A 26801-nucleotide genomic window follows, 5' to 3' on the forward strand; every position below is an offset into this window, starting at 1 on the left:
CCTGTAATTGTTTATTGTACTTATGAGTTGGAAATATTAACCGTTAAAAGAGCAACAGAACTGCTTCAAACTTGCTAAGATAATGGCACCCTTGTTTGGATGTCATAATTCATTTCTAACTATATCTTATAAAACATATGATAATACCATAAATGCTTTCTGCAATATTAACTTGCTGCCTTATAAAAAGTCAGAATTTCAGCAGAAATGTTTTGAGCACAGTTTTTTCCCTTGAATAGAATCTGTGTTTTTAAGCGGGAGTAGTTTCCTTCATTTGTAGCATGAAACAAAGTTAAAATATTGTAAAACAAACAACAAAAAAAGAACCTGTGGAATTCCATACGTACCATCATCAGCATCACTGGCCGTAACGGTGACGATACTGGATCCAGGCGGCAGACTCTCGGAGACAGAGGCGCTGTACACCGTCGTGTCGAAGACTGGGGAGTTATCGTTCACATCCAGCACGTTGAAATATACCCGGACCGTGCTGGCCTGCCCGCCGCCATCCTCGGCTCTCACAGTAATAATGTAATACTGCTGGGCTTCGTAGTCTAATGGACGCGTCACATTGAAGACCCCCGTCACTGGGTTGAGGAGGAAGGTCCCATCTTCATCGTCCTCCTCCAGCAAGTATGTGATCTCCCCGTTCAACCCTGAGTCAGAGTCGCTAGCCAGGATCGCCGCCACAATGGAGCCTAAGGGGATGACAAGGGCGCAATGTTTGCTGTTTTCTTTTAAAATATTATTGCTGGAGGATTATCTTTAATAGAAATGAGTCACTGATTGTTGAGCGGGTTGGTAATTCTGTCTGTGTCTAATGTGTCTGAACAAACAGGTGATTATAAAGGGGTTTCAGTGTACTTAACAGGATTATAGCTGAAATTCATCCTAAAGGAGATTTTTCTTTGATTAGCAAACTCCTTTTTGGCGCTGAGAGGGGTGAATGAGGTCTGCCAGATGGTTGTCAGTGGCTGTAAATCAACGCTGACTTATACTCCTTTTGACCCACTAAACTTTTGATTTTACTCCTGAGAAAGAGGCAGAATATTTCAAGGCTACAACACATATAAAAACAGCTTGCAAAAAATGCACAAGAAAAAAAATGTCCCCCTTGAGCTGTGTTAGATTGGTCTGAGAGCTTTTCCAGGAGACAAAACATGGCCTGCTCCGTCCATTTCAGCATGTTTGGTTTGTAACCGTATGCTCCATTAAGTGACCTCACCTGGCGCCGTGTCCTCTGGGATGTCAAATGAATACGTCGCACGGGAGAACTTGGGCGTGTGGTCGTTGACGTCTTGGACAGTGATGTTCAGCCTCATGTCTGAGGACTGCTTTCCATCGTCTGCTCGCACCAGGAGGGAATATTTTGACCTGCGTTCTCGGTCCAACTTCTTGGTGGCGATCAGGTCACCGGATTCAGGGTCGATGCGAAAGCTGTCATCGGCTCCACTAATGATGGTGTAAGTCACTAAAGCATTGGGACCCTGAGAGTAAATGAAAAAGAAAAAGAACTTGTTTAACCTTTCCTACATTTTTATTCGTTTTATTCACTTATTTTGGGGGATTTTGAATGCAGTAATACAATACATTGGCTTGACTTAAAAAAAAAAAAAAATCCTTCAAAATCTAATTATCAACCAACAGAGGCTGACAGGTAAAAATCAAACAACTGTCTGGCAGCAAAGCCAGACTCTTCGACTTCCCTGTCTCCAGATCAAACTCCAGACTCGTTGAGGATGAATGAAACCTTTCTCTGTGGCTTCTTTCCCAGAGACAATTTGTCAGGAGAGAGCTTGTGATTTTGATTTTTTTTTTTTTCTTTGCTACGTATCTCAAATTTGGACGATGAAACCAGAACAAGAAAAAATGTTAGAAGGTCTTAATCAGTCTGAGCATCAAAAATCTAAACAAGCTCACTAACATAAGGCTGCTGTGCTCGATTAAGTTATTTTAATGAAGTTGGTCTGGGAAAGGCAGGTTCACTGTGTAAAGGTCATACAAGTTTTTACCAATTTATGCTTTTAGCGTTTTACTAAACGTTTTACAAAACGTTTAGTAAAACCATTACAAAACATTTTTGAAGAAGGTAATCCTGTTTTACATCTAAATCATAGCTAAAAGTTAGTGACTTAAACAGCTTTGTTTCTTTTCTTTTTTTATTGTTACTCTAATTGTTCTTTTCTAATTTTCTTTCATCTAAATGATTTTATCACAAGGAAATATGACTTTTTCAGGTAAAACTGTGCTTTGGTGTTGGAGTTTTGTTAAAAACCGGAGCGTGAAAGCATCTATTAGTTGTGGGCTCTTTTTTTAAGCTAGAAAAGCCAGCAAGAGTATTCTCTCTACAAAATGCGATTTTGGTTCTCCTTCTATGCTGACATCAATGTAAAAGGGTGTCAATATTAACCAGTGTTGTAGTCACCAATCTCATCTCTACACGACAAAAAATATTGCTTCCAATATCAGAGACTCACCTGCAGGCAGTTCATAAGTATTGCTCCTTTGGTAACTTTTTAGTTATTGTCTAAGAGACCACGAAACAATGCTAAAAAAAACCATGGCAAAGGACTTCTGTTTCTAACAATACATCAAGATGAACATGCATACACACAAGTCAGATTCCTACCTCCTCAAGCAAAAAAAAAAGGTATAAGAAGATGAATTCTATTTAATTTTTTTTCCTCCTAAAAATGGTTGAAGATACATTTAAAGAAAAGTTCACAAGCAGCTTTTATGTAATTATTTAGGGAATTGTCTGTTTTTTTTAAAGATTAATAATAAAGATTAAATTTAACTTTATTGATCTCACAATGAAGGAATTAACTCTGCATTTAACCCATCCCCTTTGTGGAGCAGGGGGCTGCTCAGGGCCCCATGAGTGGAAGTCTGTGGTAGAGGGTTTCAAACTCACAACCTCAGGATCCCAAGCCCTATACCCCAATCCCTAGGCTGCCACTCCCCCACTTTTAATTAGTATCTATAGTCTGTTTTTTTTTTTTTTTTTTTTTCCAGTTTTAAGGTTTAATATATACAGTTGGATCTGGATTTAAGTCTCATACTGGTCTCATACTGGTTGATTACATCCATCAGTAGAATCTAAATGTCTTGATTGAAAAAATTTAATTAATCAAAATATTATTCTAAAGTGAAAACATTAGCCTCTACAATTTCTAGTCCTGTTACGCTACAGGTTTTGGAAACTCTTAAAAATATGTTCATTTAATTACTGTAAGTGGTTATTGTAAGTATGCCCTAAGTGTCTTTATAAGAGTTGAGCCTGTGATGAACAAGACATAATTACATAATTATTTCTTAGAAGAATAAGAAAACATTAGTTTTACAAAATTAGTAATTCACAAAAAAAATTAGTATTCACAAAAATGTTATATATATATAATAATTTAAAACTACTGTGTTAAAATGTTGTGATTCATTTCACAGAAAAAATGAAGAATGTTACCCTAAAGCCTCATAAAGTTTTACAGATTCAATATTAAGATAAGGCAAACAAAAACAAAACATGGAATTTGAGTTTGTGCAAAGCCTTTCTCATCTTATGAAATTTCCTAGTTTCCTTTCCAAATCCAATAAACTAATCCTGTGTTGCTTCAGATAGCTCTAAGCTCCATGATGCACATGATGGCCGTGGCAAGAAGCTTTGGAATAGGAGAAGAGGAGCGAATGTGATATGACATGTGAATGGGCCTGACGACAGAGCTTGACATTTATATTTGTGTCGAGACAATGAGAGATCAGACCACTGTCTCCCTTTTGTACCTTCTGCCAAAAAAGCTAAAAGCGACTTCAAAAAGCTCACTGCTACTCAGTAAAAAGAACCAAAGGCTCCAGTTACAGTTAAGCTAAAAGAGTCTCTTTCAGTTTAGCCTGATGTCTGTGTATTGCTGTCTGATCCCATCAGACCAAAGGGACAGCTTATAAAGAGAGGTGTTGCATTAGGTTGTTTCAAACTGACACATGTATAATCGTGGTGAACGATGCTCTCACAATCTGTTTCAAAAAGCTGTTCAAACAGTACTGCCTGGTTTCCAACCCATTTGTGATTTCAAAATTCAAAAACTAAAATCTCTGCTTGATTATTGTGTCATTTGCTGGTAAAGATTCTAAGTCATCCAGTTCATACTCATTCCAAAACTGTTAAAAAAAACAATCCACTGAACATGGTTTCCAAGTTTTGAGATGTTTCGCTTCCCATCCAGGAAGTGAAACCTGACATTTTTCAATTCAAAATGTCAGAATTAGCATTGAGTTTGAAGCTTTATATAGTAGCCCAAAATCTTGTTTTGGCTTAGAGACAATGCAAATTGAACCAGAAGCAAGGGTCTGGCCCTTAGGAATGGGAAGTTATTGTGTATCCCTAAAAATCATTAGGAAATGATTATTGTGTCAAACATTTGGAAAACCATTCTTCCTTCCATGCCATGACAGCCACTCACTTTGAGGAGACGTAAAATTTCAACAAAATATTAAAATATATCAAAGTTCATGGTTGAACTGTGATAGAGTAAAAGTACTAATGCTCTTTTTTTTGTTTCCACTGATGCACACTGATAAATTTTGACTGATTGTACATTTTCAACTCTAATCGATATTACAGGTCAGAAGTTGTACAACCATAGCAACTTCGTAGCAGTGGTCTGTAAAAGTCTTGGACATAGCTGGTGTTCCACTGCGGGAACATTGAGTTTGAAGACAATAAAAAGTTACTTTAGTCTGGAGCTTTTTACCTTTAGTAGAAGTTGTAACAGTCTGTCTGGACTGGACAAAAGATAGAGTTGCTTCCCACAAAACTACATTCTTTCATCAAGACTTTTTAAATTTATATTATTATTGGACGCAATTAGTGTTGTCAGATTAAGTTCTTGATGTACTCATCACTTTTCCGTACTTAGACTGTATTTTTAAATGTTGTCTTCTTCACCGTCTCTCTCATTGCATTACCAGAACTTTGTCTGAGTTCCAGGTCCAATGAAAAAAAAAAGGAAGGAGGGTAAAATTCTGCTCATCTAAGGACCCTGCTGTCATTAATCATTTGCTCTAGATCTGGCAATCCCATTAGCCACCTGTGCTGTGGTCCGGAACCCAACACCCAGGGTTTGCCAATTAATTTTTTTGATCTGGTTCAGTGGCAGAGCAAAGAAAATGGAAGATGCTGGGTTTGGGGCTCGTCTGACCACAAGGATCTGTAAAAGGATCTCTGCTGTCATTATTATAATTATAATTGTTTTAAAATCTAAAAAATATTGGTCACTTTTACTTTAAAATACTGAAAACCTCCATACAGAAAAAAAAAAAATCTCAGTGTCTTGACCTCGACTCTTGTTGTCTGCTTTATGGCCCACTTTGACATAGAAAGCTGTTATGGAGGAGGGGACTGTGGCTTAAAAAAATAGTGCTAGAGCACAGGGAAATTCGTTTAAAGGATAGCTGCTAATCCCAGGAAAAGTGAGAAGTGTAAAACAGACTGCAAACAAGGACAGAAAGCTTCCTTTATACAGCAGAGCCGAGACAATCATAACACAGACTCCTAGAAAATAAGCAATGGCAGCTTTTAGATAAAGCCAGTTAGAAAATAAGCCAAGCTGGTGCATTGAATTTAAGGGGAGGTTTTTTTGAGCCTCCAAAATACACTTAGGCCCTTAAGTAGGTGTACCTTAAGACTGTGGCTGAACCCCCTTTCCTCCTAGATGTAGCCACTAAAGTGTTTACTGCTGTCATTTACTTTTCACTTTTGTTTTTCAAATGGAAATTTCTGCTAGATTGGTGCTTCTGTGTTTTTTTCTGTGTGTTTATACTCGGCCTTGTTGTCTCCTATGGCAGAAGGCCTACACTGGGCCCGGTTCTTAGACTTAGACAACATTTACTGTCTTTTTGTATACACAGTGTATACAAAGCGAAATTTTGTTCTGCTAGCTTTTCTTTCTTTTAAAAGGGAGTTTTGCTTCCCACTGTCACAAAATGCATGCTTGCTGCTGTATGAGGGATTGCTGCAAAGTCAGTAACACAATGAAAGTGACTTTCCATTATTACTACATGCTCATCCAGGCGGAGTGAATGCTGCAATCTATTGACTCAAAACAATCTACGGGATCTCCATAGGCAAAAAAAAACCTGCTAGAGCCCTACCTACAAATCTCAGCCAATCAGCCTTGGTACTGCACCCTTCATGGAACGAATCGACTTGCAAGGTCTTGTTCTTTAAGCGTCGTTTATTAACGTTCCTCCTGCTAAAAGGCCATTTCTGTACCCACCTCCACCCCTTCTCCTCCTAAAGAAGTGAATATCGGTACAGGCTCCATCTATTTCAACCTGGGTTTATTCCAACATCAGTGTCCTCTCTCTCCTAAATCCACCAATCTGATCATCCATCAGCTCTGAAAACGAAGTTTTCAGCTGGTGTCCGAGGGGCAAAAAAACTTGATGCCAATAAACGTTTCTGATCACAACTTTTCTCTTTGTGAGTTTCTCCAGGTTGAACTATAATGTATATTCTTGACTGGAATCTATCTAAGTAATACAATAGAATTTAGTATTTTTTAATTGCCTTGAGACACCTATATAAATAGCGATAATTTAATTGAAATGAATAAGACGATTCTAAGAATACTCAGACCAGCCCGTCTTGCACCAACACAATGATATGGTTCAGTCTCTAAACGCACTTATAAGAGGTCTAATGAATCCTTTAAATTCAAAAAGGCGAAAAAAGGGAAAGGGAAACATTTTGAAGTAAGCCAAACGTTCTTATTGATTTTACTTAAATCCAACTGGAATCCAGAGCTTGTTTTTGGGTGGAAATGTGAGTAGGAAAAAACGGATGTGTTGAACCAAGATTTTAATCCCATCACACATGATTCCCACATGTAGAGCTGTTAAATGGGATGGAATCATTATAACGTCTGAACTCAGCCCGTCAGCTGGCCAACATCTTGCACTCTTGGCTACTTGCACATGTGGCTTTCCCACCAATGTGTTCCGAACATTGAATGTCAGCGCAACTTTAGTTTCCTGCATAAGGATGTGGGCAAAGACTTGGCTGGATTCATATCTGGCTCTGGAGAGAGCTGGGATAAAATACAGGCTTCTATTTTGCAATCTATTCATGGCAGCCCTGCAGTTTGGAGTAAACATCACTATAATCTTTAAATCCTAAAAAGGCTCCTCAATGTTGCATTCTTGTTTATTTCAATCTGTGCATCAAAACAAGATTTGACTTCTCTCTCAAAACTGATTTCATTTGATTTTTCAATCAGGTTTTACATACAGCTCTCTAAGGGAACAGATTTATTTGAAACAAAGATCCTACCTTGTGACTTACACAATTCAGGCTTTTCATAAATTCATAAAAGGAAAAATGGCCATTGATTTATTTCCTTATATTAAAAGCTTTATATTTAAACATTTGAATACTTTGGCTCTATAATTGATTAAAAAAAAATAAAAATACCTGAATCATTTAGTAAATAAGTCTAGATCTTTCTGTGACTTTCGCATTTATTGCAGAGAAGGGAAAATTGCAACAGCTGAGAAATAACAATGTGTGGCAAATAATTGAAATCTCAGTCCATAGGACTGCTTTCTAACCGTTCTCCTTTGCAGTGTTGGGCACGTTACTTTAGTTAGTTATAGTTAATTAGTTATAGTTACTAGTTACTTCTCCCAAAAAGTAACTGAGTTACTAACTGAGTTACTCCACAATAAAAGTAACTAGTTACTAGTAAAAGTAACTATTGCGTTACTTTTGCGTTTCTCGCCCCCGTAAACCTCACCACCCAGCCCCCACCTTCTCGCGGTGTGTTTCCAAAACCAGCTGAATAGAGCGGACGACAAAGACAAGAACCTGCAGAGAGTTTAGCATTTATTGCAACTCAACGTAAATGACATCAGGGGGGAACGCCATGTGAAGTTTTTTAACAGGGCATTCAGATCTGGTGAAATTAATAACTGGGGATGTCTAGTTCTGAAATCATCTATCTATTCAACATCTATCTATCTATCTATCTATCTATCTATCTATCTATCTATCTATCTATCTATCTATCTATCTATCTGTATACTCTGCGTGTGACATAAAATATGGATCTCCATCCCTGCCACAAAGGCCATCAAATAATGTTTAAAATAAAAAATACAGTAGGTTGAAAAGGCAGAGTATCCATCCACCCATCCATCCATCCATCCTTCCATCCATCCATCCATCCATCCATCCATCCATCCATCCATCCATCCTTCCATCCATCCATCCATCCATCCTTCCATCCATCCATCCATCCATCCATCCATCCATCCACCCATCCATCCACCCATCCATCCATCCATCCATCCATCCTTCCATCCATCCATCCATCCATCCATCCATCCATCCATCCATCCACCCATCCATCCATCCATCCATCCATCCATCCATCCATCCACCCATCCATCCACCCATCCATCCATCCATCCATCCTTCCATCCATCCATCCATCCATCCATCCATCCATCCATCCACCCATCCATCCACCCATCCATCCATCCATCCATCCATCCATCCATCCATCCATCCATCCATCCATCCATCCATCCATCCATCCATCCATCCATCCATCCATCCATCCATCTATCCAGATTTCTCCCTTTCATTTGATCGTTCACGCTCTCCATAGTTCTCCTGTGGCGCGAGCACAGGGCGACTGTTGCGCGCCTTTAGCGAGCATGCGCGTTTCCTGTCGCTTGCGCGGTGAATCGTGCCGCCTGCGCTGTGCGGAAATGCAGAGGAAACCGTATGTGATGGGGAAACGCAGCTCTACGTAACACCGGTATTTCCATCTGGAAAACGCTGTTTTGCTGCTGGAGTCATCCTCACTCTCCATCTCTCTGTGTGTGCTGTACGTTAACACCCACCAGCAGAAACACCCACCTACCCAACTGACAGACAGAATCTCACTATACATCAGCCATTCTCATCCTCCCCTCTCTCATGACAAGGCGCGCACCTCTGGATGACCTAAAAAATAATCTTTAATATCTCTTAAACAAAAGTAGCCCAAACAATATTTTTTTCTGCACAAATCTGCACTAACGTTGCACTAACCATTCAGTCTATTTGCAGAGTTTTTTGACGTGGGTGGGGTGTCAGCTTCACGCAGCTGCGCACGAGTCCTATCATTAAAAAAGGTTCATTTTGCGACCTGAGTAACGCGCAGTAACGGGGTGTCTGCAATGGTAACTGCGTTATAGTTACAGTCAAAGTAATTAGTTAGATTACTCGTTACTAAAACAAGGTAACGGCGTTAGTAACGCTGTTACTTTCAACGCCGTTAGTCCCATCACTGCTCCTTTGTATAGCTTGACTTTTTCTACTCATTTGGGACTTAAAGAAAGGAAAGCTGATCTTTAAACTACATTTCACCAAAGCAGCTAAAGATGAAGGCTTAAGCTAATTGAGAATTATGCTGTTGATAAAAAGCAAACATTCTCCACAAAGGCTGGGACTCTGTGTAGCAGGTTTTTTTTGCAAGTATCACTGAGATAAATGTTAGCTTTTTCAACAGCATAATGACAGTGCTGTAAGGAGTATGTTTTCCCAAACAAATTTGTTTTGTTTAGTTGTTTGTTTTTGGGCTCACCTCAAACTTTCACATCTAACTTCAATATAAAACAGCAAAACCTTGAAACAAGATTTTAAATGAAAATGTCAACCCTTTAGGGGAAAAAAAAGAAAAGAATTGAAACCAACTTCTTATCTAAACTTGATAAATTGTTCTTCCATCTATGGAAGCAACAGCTGCCATTGTGGGCTCTTTTAACTGCCAATGAGTATTTTACATTTTTGTGGAAGAATATTGTTTTACAGTTATATGTAGTTATTATACACTTATGTGGTTTTGAGCATCAACAGCTTATAAAAGGTCAAGCTAAAAAAATCTCGTTCTTATATTACAAAAATAAAAACCTCTTATACTAGGCCATTGTTATGCATGACCCAAGTGAGCTTGACTTCTAGTCATAGACAGACTAATGGAGACAAATACCTTTTAAATGAGTGAACATTTGTTTTTGTCAGTTGAGGGTAGGACTGGGTGATATCATTTAAAATCATATTTTATCAGGTGATGTTGCCATAATAACAATAGAAATAATGATTAAAATGCAAACATTACTTATTTGTATTCCTTCTTAGGTAACTGTATGGTTGTGACTGCTTAACACAAAAACCATTGCTCCAAAACACAAAATAAGATTCTTGAAGAACATATAAACTTACAATTTGCTTCTTTAGGAGACCCATTACATAAAGAAATATGATTTATATGACTAAAACACATTCAATCATAATCTTCAGAATATCCAATGCTCCAACCTAAATAAAATGAAAGAAAGGTATTAACAATAGAAATTCTAACAATTTACCCTGTTTCTGGAGTTTTACTCATCATTGATTTTAATTAATCATTTAGACGATACATGACCAATTTTTATAAGCAAAAACTTATTACATTAACAATAATCTATATGATAAATGCCCACCTTTAATCCACAGAGTTGTCCTGAGGGTCAGCAAAGGTATTTTTAATGAATTTGATTCAGCTCTTGTGATATTTTTGGTCAGCAGTGGTTCAAGACATTGAATTCTCCCTTAGAGGCCATTATTATTATTCCCCTATTTTGTTATTGTGGAATTACTAGCTTAAATGAGAACACTGAAGTCAAGAAAGCTTCAAAATGTTGTTCTGTTTTTATTAGTAATGTTGGTTTCCTAGCCGCTCTTTGAATGATTAACACACGTTCATTTGTGGATAAAAGGTCTCACTGTTAATCAATAGAGTCCCAATGGCTTAGAAACAGCTTTGTAATACTTTTACAGATACTTCAGCTTAAGTTTGTCTTATCATTGTTAATTATCATATTGACTCTAGTTATTTTTTAGATGCTTTGTCTGATATTCAAATTTAAATTTCATAAGAAAACAACTATCCTATCCCTTTGGGATTAATAAAGTATTTGGAATAGAATTGAAAGGAGACAATATTTAGAATTCAGATTAACCAAGCATCATACTGATTGAAGCTGGGGACCCTGGCTTTTCTACCTTCCAATTTCCAATTATTTCTACTGAAATATTGCTCAGGAAAGAAAAGTTGAGTAGCCATTACCTCATCTGCATCTGTGGCTGTTAGCTGCATTATCTTGAAGCCATCGCCGACATTCTCTTCAATGGTCACATCAAGAATATCATTAGGAAAAACAGGTGGGTTGTCATTGATGTCCTGCAGAGTGATTTCCACCTGCAGAGGAAGAAGAGGAAACAACAGAGTTTTTATTAAAGCTTTGCCAAATGGCTGCATTCTACCTGCTGCAGCTGCAGAGATCACAGTCAAGGAGTAACCGTTTCTGTCTTCCTAGATTTCCGAAGATGAAGGAGCTGCATTTACAGAATAAATGTCCCAGAAAAAATTTAATGGAAACAATGTGACATCAGTAAGGGTGGTTGAAAGGGGAAAAAAGGAGTCAACTAACTCTAAGGGAATGAAAGCAAAAAAAACCTCTTATACTTTAAAAATCAGGAAGGTTTCCAATTTCTGGCATTATTACTTAGAAAACAGAAAATCAAGCTAGGAAGTATGTATAAAAGTAAAATCAGAAAAAAGGTAGAGTGTGCAATTATGAGACAGATATTACTAAAGAGGTGCTAGTTTGGTTGCAATGAGAAAGCATTTAATCTGTGAGAGAAGTATGGTTACATGTTCAGTTTGCGCTACCAAGGCAAAATAAAGCCAATATATTCCTTAAAAATATATGTTGGGGCATGAGAGAGTCATTGGGTTAACCACTAACTAAAAACCCTCAACATTGACGATGAAGTTTCATAATGTCAAGAAGGCAAACAGCTCAATCAGGTTATTGCTTCTAAAGGTAGCAAGCAACAAGATAGACAATTCTGTGATTTGTCTGCAATTTAGCATGTGTGACTTTTCATTTCTTGTAATTCACCCAAACATGACAGAGAGAGAGGTTATTAAACCAAACCAATAAAGCTGTGGCTCACTAACCCATGAAGACAAAAGTGGTCTATTTCTGTCAGGGAAATGTGATTCACTAAGACATCATCATTCATTCTGTAATTTTTTTTACATATACTTTTTTTTGTTTTACATATACTTTATGCAGTAAAAAGCTTGGCTAAGCCTACATCAGTCCGTCATGCACCTTCAGTCAGAGACTCATTTCATCACGCTGCAACACAGAGCACAACAGGAAGTTATTCCTGCCTGTGGCCACCAAACTGTAAAATGCATCTCTCTGACAGCCATTTCTTTTCATTTCTTAATATTTATTTATTTCATTACTTCATTATGTGCAATGACAGGGTCATGTGCAATAATTGTCATTTGGTACTGAGCAGCATTGTAAATTGTAAATACTGTTGATACTGGTGATCCTTATCTTATTCTATTCTTATCCTCGTCTTATTCTATTCATAGATCTCATGTTACACTGTTTATATGGGAAGGGTGTAATTTTACTTATTTAATTCTATCTTATCATATTATATTTTATTTTGGTCTATTATACTTACAATCTTATTTTTCTCTCTTCTGTAAACTGTTGCACTGCAAGAAAGGAATTTCCCGCAAGGGATTAATAAAATACTTCTGATTCTGATGCAAACAATCTAAATATATTTAGAAAAGGTTAAGATAATACATCCTAAAATCTATTAAAAAAAACATAAACCAAAAAGTACACACCGTAAAAAAAAAGGCAACATATACAATTGACCCTAAAAAGCGAAGGTAATAATTTGCAGTGTTCGGAGAAGTAAATTTACTGACATTTTATTGGTAAAAATATATATATTTTAGTATCTATTATACACCATGAGAAATTTAGTAATGTATACTCAAACTTTTAAAGAAATTAAAATAGACCTCAGTATGGGAGCAAATGCATGAGCTCCACATTACAAGACAGGAGTGTTACAAACTCTATTAGCATCCAGGCTGCTATGCTGACCTTTCATTTACTACGTAGCTAACAGGGCTGCACAGCTGGTCTGAATTCAAACTGCTTTTTTAAAACAGAAAAATGAGAAATTTGTACAACTTAGATTTAAGGAACAAATTTTGATTTTTATCTGCTTTCTTTGTTGCAAGCTTTTCTTGCTCTGAATGGTTCAGCAGAGGTGTTGCGTCTTGGCGCATGCATGCATGACAGCAACAATCTTTGGGTAGATTTTTTTTAGATATTTTTATGCTACATTTGCTATCTTTAAAAATAAGGTAGGATTTACCCAATGAAATCTAGTGGATTTGCTACTCGATATGCAATGGTAATTTTTACATTATTTTTTACATGGATTGTGTTTACAGTCTAGTTAGTGGTGGTCTAGTGGTTAGGGCATACAGCTTGGAATCCTGAAGTTGTGAGTTCAAAACCCACTCCTACATACTGCCACTCTGGGTCCCTGAGCAAAGACCCTTAACCCCACACTGCTCCCCGGGCGCCGAAAAGGGATGGGTTAAATGCAGAGAGTGAATTTCGTTGTGACAGTGTAATGACAATAAAATGCTGGGGAAAATATAATATTATATAATAATATATAATATACATATATTATATAATATAAAACTTGAAATATAATGATTAAAAAAAAAGAACAATGGGTTTCTCTCAAAGAGTACATTACCAATACTACAGTAGAAATAATCATATTAGAACAAACAATAACAGAAACAGACTAGGGAAGCAGACTTTCTATATTACTGATCTGTTTGCACGCAGTTAATATTGGGTCATATGCAAATCAAACCCTTTAAAAATTTATTTTAGGCATATTTTTGTTGTGATTCTGCAGCGAGTCTAACAGTAGAGCAAACTAACTGCGGCTCAGTTAGTTTCACTCTCAAGTCTTCCAAACCAAATAAAACAGTAAACCACAGACCCCCCATGTGGCTAAACTTTGCCCCGAATACAAAGAACCTCTCTCTGATAAGTTAGATTCAATGCAGATGGAGCAGCGGTCTGACTGAAACCTGCAATTAGATCAACTGTTTATACAAACTATGATATTTCATGTTAATCAAAGTCTACTGTGTATTTTATTAATTAAGTCTGAACCAGGTGGCGCCCACATGGGGAAACCCTGCTATCAGAGCAGGTCCAGGAAAAAAAAAATCTTTGGTTCATTCAAGAGTTGATTAAAACAAGGTATTTAGGGTTGACATAATTATGGCTGTTGTGTTATATAATGACAAATCTGGACCTTAATTAGAAGAATATAGATCAGCTGTTTTGTTACATAAAGATAGCTTAGCTATAAAGAGAAAGACAAGCGGATAGTTTAACCATCACAGTGGCCAGCATTCTGGGTACAAGTGGAAAGTCTTGAGACAGTGAGAGTGAAGCATTTATGGTTTTAGTTCCAAGTCTGGGGAAGCAAAATCAAATTTCCAGTCATATACCACAACTTAGACTTCTACTCCCATCGTTTCATCCACCAATCCAAATACGCATTTCACATCCAGTAAATATAACTAGCTTTGGAATAATAACATGCATTTTTATGTTGATTGCTTCAGTAAATATAAAAAAGCCTCTTATAAACTCTCTAGTGATTGAGTCTCCATTACTATTGACACTGATTATGGGAATTCTCGCATTTGTAGCACAATTTTCTGGTGCTTTGTTGCAACTTTCTATAATAGACTTAGATGAAGTAACACATAAGGTATAATACAGAACATCAAGAGTAGAGCAAGTAGAAAAACGTGCAATACAAAGTTTTGAAGAAAATCTTTTTTTTTCCAGGTTCCTTCAATTCTACTTTTTTTAACAGTTCAAAAAAAACTACCTGGCCATATATTTATATTGTAAATTTTGTTTATTATGTTTTACAAGGCACACTCAGGCCCTATGAGTGACACTGATACTGACAGAAAAAACAATTCACTTTAAAAAGTCTTGTCTGATTACATAAAGTTCTTAAAAAAGCCAATGAGCAAAAGATTAGATTAAAAAATAAAAGCTGTTCTTTCCTCTGTATAGCTAAATAAAACTGACTTAGAGCCAAAAATGCGAGTTTCTGAAAAAAGAAATGTGTCTTAATTTTACAGAACCTGCTGTTTTGATGTTTTTAGTCATAAAAAAACAGAAAACTTTTGCAAAGAAGGTTGGATTTTCTTTATGGGATGTAGATTTTTATTTTCAACCTAATGATAAGAGAAACAGATCTATGAAAAAATAGGAGCATCCAGATGGATCGGCCATTTTGACGTGACATGTATGATCTTATCTAATTCTGCAAAGGAATCTGTCATTGTAATGAAATGTATTTATTTTAACTAAGAGCACTATATCTTAATCATTTTGTTGCGTTTTTTTAACAAAATAAGTTTGAAACATTGAAGGTCTGTTGACAAATATAAAAAAAATCTGTGATGAACAAATATAAGCATTGGTCAAAATTGAAACCAGCATGTTGGCCAGAAAACCACAATAGGTGCACCCCCACTTAAAAAAAACCTTACTGATACCTTTAGGGTAATTCTGCTACACAAATTCAGAGTAGGTATACAGTTAAAATTTAGTGAAAATGCTTAAAACAAATATATTTAATAATAGTGTACAGAAAATATTATCGAAAAAAATATATATATTTTACTGTATTATTTTTGTAATTTGATTTTCTTATTTTTCCGTAATTTTGCTTAGGCCCCCCCCCAGTTCCGCCGAGTGGCCCCCTACTTTGAAAACAGCCTTAGCCTAGAGAACCAGGATGCCAAAGTAATAAGTTAGGATCTTTTTGCGAAATGTTTTGCTGCCAAGGAAAACAATCATCTGCTAAAATCTGTCCTTTTGGAATCCTTTGTGGAAAACAGAGTTATTTTTCTGAATTTACCTACTTATTTCTTTAGTTATTTATTTTTCAACTTAGCAATGACTTGGCCACAAGTAAATATTAGGTTTATGGGAACAGTTGCCATTTTGCAAAGTTTGAGGTTGGTTAGGATAGCTGATTATCTTATAGACAAAGAAATAAAGACATTGTTTAAAAACTGCAATACGTATTAATACAGGTTTTCCTGACCATATATTAATATTGTTAAGACAGAATAATTGTTTGGCTGCAGTCTAAAGACACAGTGAACAGTTTCCCTTTAGGCATTGAAAGGGCAAACAATGGACCTCAAGGCCATAGAAGTGCTGAGATAGGAGGTCAGACAGAGGAATTCATTCATCGGACAGGAAAAGCTGTCTTTAAATGTCCTACATATCTGTTTTCCAGTCAACAGAAGCAGGAAACTCTGAACAACAGCTGCCACTGACTCGCTGTGGAGTCAGTTCTCCCTTGCTCATTAGAGACGGCCCAGAACCGAACACCGCTGACATAGTGCCACAGCCTAACATGATGAAACACGGCTCTGCTGTTTGGTTCAGTGACACGTTCAGGTCGTAGGTCACAATTACGTACGACAAATCGCCTCATTCAGAAGCCATTCATCTGATCAGGCTGCACAGGAAGAGGATGTTGTTCACTTATTAAGCCCACTATGAGTCGGTGTCAGTCCGTCAGCTTGAGTGGGGATAATTACAGGAGAACAAGGCGGATTATGTTCTGGGGCACCAGCGATGCAGAAGTCACATAAACAAGTCACAATGACAGCAGCTCTTGACTCAACTTGCGCCAGAGCCAAGGAAGCGGGGCAAACTCAACAAACAATGAATATTTATTTCTCGCCCTGCATGTCCCCCTTGATGTGTAAATAATGCAAGGCCAACTTCTAAGGAGTGAACTAATTAGGGTAGAAGTGCAGTTTTTAGACATAATTACGCTTCCAGATTTGCACTAGCATGGCTCCTTTGGGACAGAGATATATCAAATAGATTTGGTGAAAAATGTATCAAAGGAAGAGGAAGCAAGGGCAGGACAGGGGGACGGGTGTAGGCAAGCAGGAAGGGAGGTTTTGTTACCTCCAACCCAGACACCATTGCCCAGGCAGGTGAAACACATTAGTTTACAAGCTATAAGATTGTGTTTCAGGAACTACTGTTTCAAGTTGCAGGTGCTGCTATCTGGCTGCCAGGGTTTTATTATTTATGGGGAGGTATGAATGATGTACACACGGAGCAACTCCTGAGTGCTGTCGATTACGAGACTGTAAGTGATGGAAGATATTTGTCCAAGACGTTGGTGTACGAGCCTTCCCCCTACTCAGCTGTGATGAATTCATCTTGCTGAAAAATTCCCAGAGCTTCTTTGATATATGTAGGCATGGCAGGTAATATGATTTAGATCCCATGACCTCAGATTCTCTAGGTTGGTCTGTGTTCTACCTCATAAAATTATAATTTAAAGGTTTATGTTACTCAAACTACAAAAATACTTTTTTTCTCTCAATGCTTTGGAAGCATATGGCTTTTTAGATATTCTTTATTTATATCTGCACAGGTTACTGGGAAAATGTACTTGTCCACGTATCATTTTCCAGTCCGCTTCACTAATGTGCCCCATTTTGTGCAGGTCCTTCTACTGTACATCAAAACTAAATGAAGAACTCTGAAGTTCTAGGTTGTAATGTGAGAAAGTTGTAGGGTTAATGTGTGAATACTTCTGCAAAGATGAGAATAAGGATGATCTCTAAGGTTTTACTTGCAGAGGTTTACCAGGCAAAGACTTCAAACATGTTTTAAGATGACCCTAAATATTACTTGCATCCATGAAAACCACTGGACCACTTTTCCATGCCTTGAAAATATAAAGCAACTTTAATGTTTTGCTTTTAAAAATAGGACATACAGTTCTGCCAAGTCCAAAGCAGAACAGCAGACTGACAGAGAGGAAGAAGCCACCTGCAGCAAAGGATGCTGTAATTAAACACAATTCAATAAAGACTGTAAAGCACATATTTTTGCAGTTAACAAATCCGTTGGTTTATTAACTTGTGGAAAGCCTGATAAAGTAGTGAGCTATGGTTGAGTAGCACAGTGCATGCCTGCACTTCTGCTCACCACCAGTGACAAATCCACTTCATTAGCAGCTCAAATGTCCTTCAACGGTAATGGGAATCATTCCAACCTCTGAATGCAGCTGATGCAACTGTTGGTCAGTAAATGTGGAGATCATCTGATCATAAAAGCACAGAATAGAGCAGGTTGAGCCTCCTGCAGGAACTTAACATCTCAAAATTATTAAGAGCCTCGTTAGCTGCTGCTGACGATGTGGGGCCAGAGGCTGACGAGGATTTCCAGGTGCTTGTTTTAGTACGACTCTATGACCGAATTGTTTTAAATTGATTATTTGTTTTTAACTAATATGCAAGAGCCCAGGTTGATCCTTTTTAAAAGCAGGAATCAAATCCAGTCTAACAGAAAGAGTCAGAATCAAATTCTTTAATGCAATAATGTGTAAATAAAACAGTCTTCCTGTTTGTTTGTTTTTTAGCAGACCACTTTAGACCAGCAAGAGAAGTCCTAGAGTTACTTGTAAGGACAAGGCCATATTCACCCCTCTGTATTTTATCCTATATCAGAGAACCACAATATGTCTGATCAGGTTGACTGTCATATCTGTTTTGCTGGCTAAAACAGATAAAACATTTAGCCTTAGTAGCTCTTGAAGATTAGACTAGGTCATATAATCCCTTCTGTGATGCTTTCATTCAAGTGACCCTCTCAAGTTACGTGGATGAGTTTTTGAGAATGACAGCCTGCATGGAGCACCGAGTCCAAAATATTGACCTGGGAAATAATTAATTATATTTTAAATGAAGGCAATACTTGTGTCAAAAGTTATGCAGCCACGCTTTAAAAGGAGGAGCAATACCAAAGAACTATGCAAATCCTGAACTTTCCTGCTGCAAGACAACAACACTAAAAACTGTCCAACAGTACAGCCCAAGAAAACATACAAAAATAAAAAGGTTATCATATCATTGTTTGCAAGGACATGAATGTTATTTGAGGTTTCAGCACACTAGGGTGGCCATTGTGATACCATGATCCTGGCTCGTAACATACCGCTATGATTTTAAAAAGTCCCACATAAACCAGCAAATACCAGAGAGTTGAAGTGGGGGAACCATTATTCTATAGAGAGCAATCGTTTAGAAACATGTCTAAGCAATTCACCCCCAATTTAAGATCATGCAATACTTTTTTAAAAAATTTTTAAAAAATTAAAACACACCAAAGCGTAACATCTTTGCTTGGCTGAGGTTTGATTTAAAGTAGTACATTTCAGAATAGTTTGTTTAGAAAACATTAAAAAGTAAAAAATGACAGCAGAACATTTCAACTGCATGAAGACTTGTGGAACAATATCCTTTGGATCAACGATACAAAAGTAAAGATCCAACCATGTAATTCCATGCACCATGTTTGACGTAAACCAAAGTCAGATTAACAACATCCTTATCAGTAAAGTAAGGCAGAGGAGGAGGCAGGATTTGGGCTTGGTTCGTGGCTGCAGAACATTTAACACCATGCAGTGATGATATGGAACTGACTTTCTTCTGTATACCAAGATGAACCCATTAGGTCACAAAGAGATCTCAGAAGTAAACAGCTTTAGAGGAACTTTAAGACGGTAACACTGTTAAAAAGGTTTGAAGTGTTTTTAAACTTGCGAAGAAGGGTTGATAAGGATTTGATAAAACGTATGTAAAGAAAGTGCTAAGAGGAGGTCAGGGCTTAAGGAAGTCAACAATTAAGGTAGCTCACAAGCTTGAGCTCTGGAGACAGAGATGATCATTATGTCACTTCATCTTCAGCTCCATCACTCTCCTTCAGGTTATTTTAGATGTTTAGACTAGACGTCACAGGCTCTTGGGTCCAGATTTATGAAGCTTAAAACCTCAAGGGTTCTGCAGGTCAAGGGCATTGGTAAAAGTGCAATCCTGGTTCTGTGTTTTAACAACAACAGGAAGCAAATCTAAACAGTTACGACAAGGTCAAACCAATCTCTTTTCCACAGCTTCTTTAGCACGTGTACAGTCACAACTGGCTCGATCTGTCAAACAAATGCCTTAAGGCTAATCCATCTTCTAACCACAGACATCAGACTGAGCAAAGAGCATGCAAGCTCAGGAGAGAGGAATCTGATGGGAAAGTGCCAGGGGAATACGCAGACAAAGCTGGACTGCTGCCAAACCTAAACGCAAACTGCAGGAGAGAAACCAGGATAGGATCATATCCCCCTGAAAATCTTCTGCAGCCGAAACAACCGAGCAAGTCAGAAACAGAGACAACAAAGGGAGGGTCTGCAGATTATCACAGAGTACCTTCGCTTTATGCAACCAACAAAAAGACAAGTGGTTTCAATAAAAAGGATCAGTCTGCTCTCAGTGGACCACTTCACCAAGTGTTAAAAGATTGTTTGTCTACACCAGGACCCCCTCAAGCCTTGAGTGAGCCAAGCATTCCTGCAGGGTACATAGACCAAGAGAATGAAATAGCTACAACGTCATAGTGCACATCCTATGGGGTTCATCTATAGATATAGCAGATTGTAAAGAAATCGTGACATGAAGTCACTTTTCAGAGTCCTGCATCTGACTACAAGATCCTTCACTTTATAAACAGACTCTCACTCTTACCTGTGAGGACTGGATTGAATAATAAGGTAAGATCAGAGTAAAGCTAATGGAGTCAAGGTGAGCTCTAACTCTCCTTGAAGGTAAAGCACAATTCAAAGCCATCATCAAAATTACCATAGCCTGTTAGACGCGGCTGGCTGTGAATCCCCGCATCCAGAGGTTAGAGGAACTTCAAAACAAGCATTCTCTCCTTGGTGTGAGATGAAAGCTCAAAAACAAAATAATTAGCCTATTTGTGAAACGCCATGCTTTGAAGATATAGGAAAAGAAATTTATTTTCACTTTATCAGTTGTCTGTTCTTTTTAAAAGGCTTCTTAAAAATGCAAGGAGACCGTAACAGCAGTCTGCCGCCTCCCTCCGTGTTGGTGCCACTGATTCTGCGTGAGTCTGTGGCTTTATCGCTCCGCTCTCTCCGCAATTACCTGCAATTACAGCATTGAAACCATGCAGACCATGGAAAACAGAGAAACTGGGGAACAAAGCTCTAAGTAATTGCCTATCAACCCCCCTCCAAAAAAAGACTATAAGTTAAGATTTCTGTTGATTTTTTTTCCCATTTAAAGTGCTGAAAATACACTTACTGTAAAAGAGAATAAGACTTCAGATTGAAAATAGATTTATATTCCAAAAACAAGTTGAGGAAATTAATTTTACCCTGAAAAATAGGGAAACAGAAATGTGCCTACTAGTGGGTACAATGATGAAGCTATGATGCTGAGGGCCTGGCTCTCTTCCAGAACCCTGGAGACCATTGTTTGAAATATCAGTGTATTTTAAATAAAACTCTAGCGGACTCTAATGGATATTGGTCCAAATCAACACAGAAACACCATATAAACCTCATTCCATTGTCGCCTTACTCCTCAGGCTTAAATACAGAAGAGAACTTGAGCTTGAGGTGAAGAAAAAAAAGCAAAAAGTGCACCCGGCACTTCAGATGATCCAGAAATCTTGCTAAGAAAGGGAAAACATTCCTCTCAGTACGCACCAAAGCTTCTGAACTTCCTTATAAAGAGATGCCAACGAGGTTGTTATACATTTTTTACTGCTGTGCTTTAAAACATAACGTATCACATTGCTGTTTACCATTTTAAAGATTTTATTTTAAACATCTCACATAAGATAAAAACATCAAGTATAAATATAAATTTTTAAACAGGTTGTAAAAATGCATTTCAACCTGCTGATAAGAATGTAATGAATAGCCTTAAGCATTAGGATGGAATTAAGATTTTGTCTTTACAATGAAGACTCGACAATATTTTAAAAAATACTTAAATTTATGGCGCAAGGGATCAATACAGCACTAATTTATAACCACTGCAGAGTTTGCGCTCTTGAATAATAGGCATATTATACTGCTTTTCCTTACAGTAATGGTGCAATATTCATATTTTCCCTGAATTTGAATATGGATATCATCATGTTCCACTGATAATTGCCCTTTGCTTTGATGTGCATTCCTTAGAGTTGGTTGAAATTGCTGCTCATATGATACCTGATGAAGTCAAACTTTCCTTCCCTGAGATTCTCACTGATAATCTTCCATCTAAGTGACACACAGCAGATATCAGGCACCCTTTTCCTGAGGCCAGCTTTGGCTTCCAGGACCTCTGGAACTGCAGTTAGAAGCTTTAAAGACTATTATAGTTTCAATTTCATCGTTGCTGGGAGAAATGATGAATGGATTGGGATTGGGAAGAAGCTGAGAGAATGAGATGCACATCAGCTGAAGGATGTCTGGTGAAATTTGATCTAAAAAATCAAATAAAAACATGTTAGTCTGTGCACAATGTTTCAGAACTTAGCCTGGTCCCAGAACTGTGAGATACAATACAATAAATTACTCAAACTGTTTCTTTTAAAAAGCTTTTATGTGTAGTGTAGCTTTTCTTCTGTCTTTGTGGGTTTTTTTTAAGACAATAAGCGTGTGAAGAAGTTTTAGGATTAGAACTTGTCTTTTTTGTGCACATCAGCACCCAAACACACATGAGTGTTAAATCTCATCTCTGAAAAAGCTCTAAGTAGCACCAGAGACGGGGGGAGGTCCAGAATGTGTGTTCGTGTGTGAAAACAATTTGGGAACGTGTAAGATGGGGGGGATGTGGTAGTTAAACTTGTTGCTGACCTATGATCCAGGGTGAACCTTAACCGCCACCCAAGACTCATGACCACTGAATATTACCTCAGAGTATATAGAATATCTACGTTTTAATACGAATCACAATATTTATATCTACAGAGCCTTTAAAAAGCTCTCTTTTTTAGGGGTTTGAACATTTTGCCACATTGTTATCACCCAATTCTCTATATTTTAATACAAGTTTTATATAATACTACATATAGAATAAATATGAATAAAATGGAAAATCCTAAGAGTTTTTGACCAATCAGAATGACAAAGTGCAGCAAAGTGTTATAGGCGCTCTTGAGTTTTTGGTTTGGTGTATTAGTAAAAGCACAGACAAAAAAAAGAAAAAAAAAAAAATGAATTTAAAAAGCAGGCATTTCACCAAATATGGCTTTGTATATAAAAACATACCGCTGACTGAGACTACGAGCATTTAAAGATTTCCAGAGTGCTGAGGGGCAGAGCACATAATGGATGAGAAAACCAGAACTCATGATAAATATTAGTGCCCATCATATACACTCTATATAAGCCTCAAAAGATGTAAAAGGGTTTTTGTACCAGTTTTAATTTAGAATTAAACTGTAAACTGTTAAATTAAACTGTTCAGATGTCCGCAGATTTAAGAAGCAGGTAGCATTTTATATGGTTAAAACCTCCCATGGACATTTTGTCTTAGTCATGACCTATGTGTTTTTCGAAAGGAAGAAAAAAATGATTTTTTGAAGGACGACAGGTGAGCTGTTCTTGTCTGCTCTCAAAAGCACCCTTTTTTTAAATACAGAAAAGCAGTGCTGCAGAGGTAGAAGAGAAAAGCTGAGTTGGGAATATAGCTTTATAGCTCATTTTTAACAGAAAACATAAAAAAAACAAACCAACAGGTTAAGAACTTGTACCCTATTATAAACCCGCTTTTTGAAAGTTATGGTTTTGTGGTTAAAGCTTGTTGCCTTAACTGAGAAAGCTGCATTGTTGCTGGTTTGATTGCAAAAAACTACGATTGGGGCATGGACTGCTCTACATGGGGACCAACAGGGGCCAGTACCCCTGCAAACCTGGCCATGGTCCCTGTACTGAAGAAAATATACTAAATCAGTTTCTTGTGATACGAGCTGGCACTGATTTGTCCCATTGCATCAATTATAGCTTTTACCCCGACTGTTTTAATCTACATTTATTTAAAAAGTAAGGTGTTGAACTTTTAGATTAATCCGCACTGAGATAGAATCACAGATTTTTTCTGAAAGCCTGTGGGAAAATAAAGGATCATATTAGGCTACACTTGTTGAATTATTTGAATTAATGATTTATGGTACTAAACAAATGTTTTGTACCAAAAGAAGACATCTGAAAAATGAATACGATGGTAACAGACAGAATTTTCTATTCTATTCTTTGGATAGCTCAATGGTGTGGCTGTTAACTTCCTGCTAAGGCTTTTAGTCTTAACTATTAATATTTCTAGAACTGTGTTGTGCGCTCAACATGTGCTCTTCTTCAATCAGATGATTGCATTTGATTTAAAAATGGCCCATTTCACGGAACAGGTTGCTCATATTAAACATACCAAAACCAAACAATCTCACCCTGTCAACTGAGTTGTTTTTAATAACCCCATTAAATCCTTATAAATATTTAATTCTCTGCAAATTAATGCCACTCATTCTTTAATTCTATTCTTGTCAAAAGGACGTGCTATGCTTGTGCTTTTAACACCTAATGTGTCAAACGCATTTAGTAAATAATTTTCTTTTGCACAAAAGAGAAATCCTGTTTACATTTATATGAGAAATATCATGTTTACATTTATATGATGTGGATATATATATGACATTCTCCCAACCAGTTAGCTTTGGCGAGAATGTTGCTATGGTAACAGAAACAGAGGTAGAGTAAACTCTCTGTCTAAATTTCATGTGGCACATTCTGTTTCAGATGATTTCATTTGTGCATAAAACTTGTTATTATACTTGTTATATTTAATTTTCAATTCAGTTTATTTATATAGTGTCAATTGACAACACATCTCATCTCAAGGCACTTTACAGAGACAATTCAACCAGATCATACAGTCAGACTGATTCATAATTTTCTAAGGAAAACCAGCTGATTGCATCGACCCATTGACTCCACCAAGCATGCTTGTAGCGACAGTGGAGAGGAAAAACTCCCTATAGCAGGAAGAAACCTCGAGTAGGTTTTCAGTTTTTGTCATGATAAACACATGCACATAATGTTTCTTAAAACAGATACAATATTTTTGCAAGAAATGTATTTCATTTTAGTTTATGATCATATTGACGTGGATTGAAGGTTCACTTTATATTTTATAAAGCAGAATAACACATGTGGCCTCAGTCCATTTTCTTTTGTCTTTCCTTTTGCTTTAAACCTGTCATTTGATAACCTTTTACTTTCACTAATGGTCACAAACCATTGTGTTCTCTTGGTGTGCTATACATCTGCCGTGGTAATTTAGGCTTTAGCTGGAAAGAAGTTTTGCCCTAAAAAAAGATCTAAACTCTGGAGTAAAGGAAACAAAAAAAAAAATGGTGGAGATTTTTTTGATGAATTTAACATGACTAAAGTACGAGAGATTTCTGCCAGATAACTCAACAACACCAGACAACCCCCCACCCCCTGCGCAGGCCTTTCATGGAAAGTGCTGCCTCTTTTCACACATGATCCACGCAGATGAAAACTAAGCAGCAATCACATGGTAGGCGATGACATGCTCATTCAGACATGTGCGATGCCAAAGTCACCCTTCCCCCGCATTTTCTTTTTTTTTTTTTTTTACCCCACACAAACTTCCACAACTACTTCCACGCTACAAAGAGGTCTTACAAGTTTCACATGTTTAACTTTCTCTTATTATCATGAAGATGAGCCTCTTACAAGTACTATCCATCTTAATTAACGAGCCATTTGTATGCACTTCAGACCCTGAGACAAAAAAATAGCATGGGAAGAAATTTGGTGGCCAAAGCTGAATTCTCAGCTTCTTTTTTTTATGTCTACCCTCAGTGGACCTAAAAAGCAGTAACACTCCAAGCACTCTCCCATACTGCCTGTACATCTCAATATTTCCCTTGGTTCGTGGTCATTTCTAGTTTCATCCTGATGTTTTTACAGATGGCAGCCAAAACCTTCTTCATAGAAAGGCAGGAGCCCTCCCTTCCCGCTCCTTTTAAAGTTCAACATAATTTGAGGCACCCTCTTCTTGATTTACTGGTCGGATTTAACATGAATGCTTCGCTGTCTGTAAAGCAAAAAGCCACTGATGTATAGCATGCTGATGTGCGGCTACTGCGACGACCGAAAATAATGTCTGCCTTCAGATGTCAAGCCCAAATAAACAAACGTCAGTCTCAATATGATCTGTTTTCTCTCACCAAATGTTCTCGCAATAAGAAGAGCTGCTGAAAGATCTCTGTTTTAAAGTGTTCTTGGTTTGCGGACAAGTCGCTCTACTAGGCGCTTGTGCGAGCGGATGGGGAAGGCATCCTATAGGGCTTGTGTCTGAAAACAAAAAGGAAATGTTACAAAAAAGCCGCTTTAAGGGTAATTCGCCTTCGCAACCATTCTTTCTTCCTTTTTCTCTTGTTGTTGTGCGGCACGCTTGAACGAAACTGAAAAGCTACGAAACAATTTGGCCCAATTCAGCTTTCAAGAGACCTACAGAGACTATTAATTGTCAAACTCATAAAAGCTCCATGAGGGAGAAAAGGAGCAGCTTCTATTCCAATGCCTTTTTTTTTCTCCTCCCTCCCCTCCTCCTCCTTTATCTCAGTTTCTGCTATCATCCATAACACCTTTAGGTTTTCTCCGGGGTTTACAGGGTCAGCGCGCGAGGTCAGAGGGTGATGATTTATTCCTCAGAGCAGTTGCATTGTGGGAGCATTTTTGTTACAATGGGGTTGAAAACGCAGTTTAGTACAAGGCTGCCATTTGTTAGCTGACCTTTCTTGCAGCTCTGACATGTATATTGTGGATCAGGAAACACACAAAGAGGAAAAGGCCACTGCTGTTCATTTTGGTTGCTGGTTTAAATAAAAACTGCACAAAAACC

The 26801-nt window shown here is 37.5% G+C and overlaps 1 protein-coding gene across 1 annotated transcript in view; it reads right to left on the reverse strand.

Annotated features, from left to right (window-relative positions):
• Positions 1-26801, reverse strand: part of LOC119798822 (protocadherin Fat 4) — a 143213-nt gene that overhangs the window by 60104 nt on the left and 56308 nt on the right. The window contains exons 2-4 of the mRNA XM_038308451.1: positions 11157-11288; positions 1226-1487; positions 348-698 (exon numbers count right to left, since the gene is read on the reverse strand). Coding sequence (XP_038164379.1) covers positions 348-698; positions 1226-1487; positions 11157-11288 — 745 coding nt within the window. The remainder of the gene's footprint in view (positions 1-347; positions 699-1225; positions 1488-11156; positions 11289-26801) is intronic.

This window comes from Cyprinodon tularosa, unplaced genomic scaffold, assembly GCF_016077235.1.
Source record: "Cyprinodon tularosa strain WSP-4 unplaced genomic scaffold, ASM1607723v1 ctg117, whole genome shotgun sequence".
Classification (NCBI taxonomy): Eukaryota; Metazoa; Chordata; class Actinopteri; order Cyprinodontiformes; family Cyprinodontidae; genus Cyprinodon; species Cyprinodon tularosa.